At 29.6% G+C, this 2345-nt stretch overlaps 1 protein-coding gene across 2 annotated transcripts in view; it reads right to left on the reverse strand.

The window, feature by feature from the left end:
* The window catches only part of LOC108746404 (neuronal acetylcholine receptor subunit alpha-7), a 255845-nt gene that overhangs the window by 167595 nt on the left and 85905 nt on the right, over positions 1–2345 (reverse strand). For both annotated transcript variants that reach the window (XM_018483143.1, XM_018483144.1), the window contains exon 4: positions 1592–1636. In XM_018483143.1, coding sequence (XP_018338645.1) covers positions 1592–1636 — 45 coding nt within the window. The remainder of the gene's footprint in view (positions 1–1591; positions 1637–2345) is intronic.

Consider the following 2345-nt stretch of genomic DNA (forward strand, 5'->3'; position numbering starts at 1 on the left):
TAAGTATAGGAAAAAGGGCGAAGCGAAGGGACGGAAAAATAGGGGATCGCGATTTCAGAGTGCATCTTTCTGCTTTCTCGATTTTCTCGAACTCACCTCTATCGCGTCCTTATCTACCCTACAGCACCCTCTTTTAACCCGCCTGTTCTCACATTCTTACTTCCATGCTGTGACTTTGCCTTTTTTTTTGCACCCAAAGGAAATACGGCACACCTTTTTAGGAAGATAAAGAAGAAGAGAGGTTGTCTGGCGCGGATGCTCGCCTAAGAAGCAGTCAATGCATAAGAAGACGAAACGACAATAGCAGCCGCTGCATTCTCGAGTTTCTGATCTACTGATTGCTCACTCACACGATCCGATTGGTAATATAGCGAAAGAATCTGTGAATCGATCTGCCGTATACGAATTATTTATGCATAAAAGTGACGCAAGCACGCGGAAATCAATTCTCCAACTGTCATGAATTTAATCCTAAAATATTAATAACGATTGTTCCGCTTACGTACAGTTTTTATAATTAATATAAATAAAATAATAACGTTGACTATCGTATTTTTCTGTATTTTACATTAAGCATAATACCATATAAAAATTAAATATGTTATTTAATATTAACATATTAGAATTAAAATTAAACTTTAAAACATTAATTTGAGAACTTTAAAATGATAAATGCAGCTGCAGGTACAAACACGACAAAAAATTTCAATAAAATTCTTCCAATTTGACTTACAAGTCATCAATTTGACTCATAAATGAAATAAAACATTTCTGACAAAATCGCTCAATTAAATATTTCTTAAAAATTTCATTACAAAAAGTTAATTTTTTATATTTTATGCGAATTGCATTTAGAATATAATTATTAAGCCTAACCGGATATATCCACTTAAATTTTTTCCCTTTCATGCACGTTGCGACGACTGATGTATTTTTTATCAGCGATATTACAACGCATTCTCGTAAATGGGAAGACCGCAGGCGATGGAAAAGTAACCGGTGTAGTTATTGATTTTCTGTTAACTGGCTATTTCGCTGAGAGAATTACCGCGGACGTATTTTCAATGTGTCATTTGCTCCAACGTAACATGAAGCTACAAGAAGATGCACAAAAGAATCTGTGCACGTAACCCTATTTATCGTTTACGTAACAATATATTCGCGTATATGTAGTTGCTTAATTGAGAAAACGTATCTTTTCCAAAAGCTTAGAAACTTGCTCTTTGTCGACTAAGATTAATTCTTATATTTATTTTACCGAACAATCATTACAGGTACAAACACACCAGCCGTAAACATTGGTAATGGATAACATCCATTACAGTACTTTTCTCTTCTGTCAAGTATACAAACTTTTATCAAAGAGGCTTTTACTCAGCAAGAATTTCAAATAAACGATTTTACAAAAAAATAAATGTCATGCAAATAAATAACATTATGTTCTATATCTGTTGCCTAATTTTTATGAAATCTCCTTTTAAAGATTTTTAAAATATTCGAGCCTTAAAATTTTAAATAAATTACATAAACAATTTCTTCTTATACGAATTAGTTGAACAAGGAAAAGACAAAAAGATTTGATTGCACTCACCAGTTTCAACCACGCGTTGGTCGTAAGTATTTGGTTCTTTTCATCCTGTAAAAAATACAAAACACATTGTTACTTTATATAAGTACTAAAAAAATTACGCGATACATGTATAGTGTTGTGTATATAATTATAATTCAAGATATATGACATATTTTATATATCATAATTTTCTTCATATTAAACTTAATAACTTTTTGATTCAGTTGTAATATGGGGATAATAAGTTGCACATAGTTACATTTCTCTTTGTTAGATAATGTTTATTCATTAATTTACGATTTATTTACTCATTTTTGTTAGAGAACGTATAATTAATTTTTTACGATTTTCATTAGTTTTCTACCTCTACGTACTAATAATTATGTTTGTTGTATCGTTTCATTTTTTATTTAATAAATTTCTTATTTATTAAAATATTATTTCTAGTACAAATGATTCGTTCAATAACGATGCTATTAAAGCTAATCGAAGAATATATGTATATTGGAAAAAGAATCTGGTTGCATTAATTGGAATTCTCGTGGAAAATAGACAAATCAGAATTTTATAGTTAAATCTATTATAATTCTAATCGAGATAACCAGATGTCTAATTATAATGATCGCAATTTTTGATTGATGTAATCAGAATCTTACTAATTGTTAATTATAAATTTTTTTCAGTGTATACATATGTATCTTTAAATAAATATAACTCGTATCAAAACACACACACACACAAACATTATTTTTTTAAATTATAGAAATCTTTGTTT

This window comes from Trachymyrmex septentrionalis, unplaced genomic scaffold (genome assembly GCF_001594115.1).
Source record: "Trachymyrmex septentrionalis isolate Tsep2-gDNA-1 unplaced genomic scaffold, Tsep1.0 scaffold17, whole genome shotgun sequence".
Classification (NCBI taxonomy): domain Eukaryota; kingdom Metazoa; phylum Arthropoda; class Insecta; order Hymenoptera; family Formicidae; genus Trachymyrmex; species Trachymyrmex septentrionalis.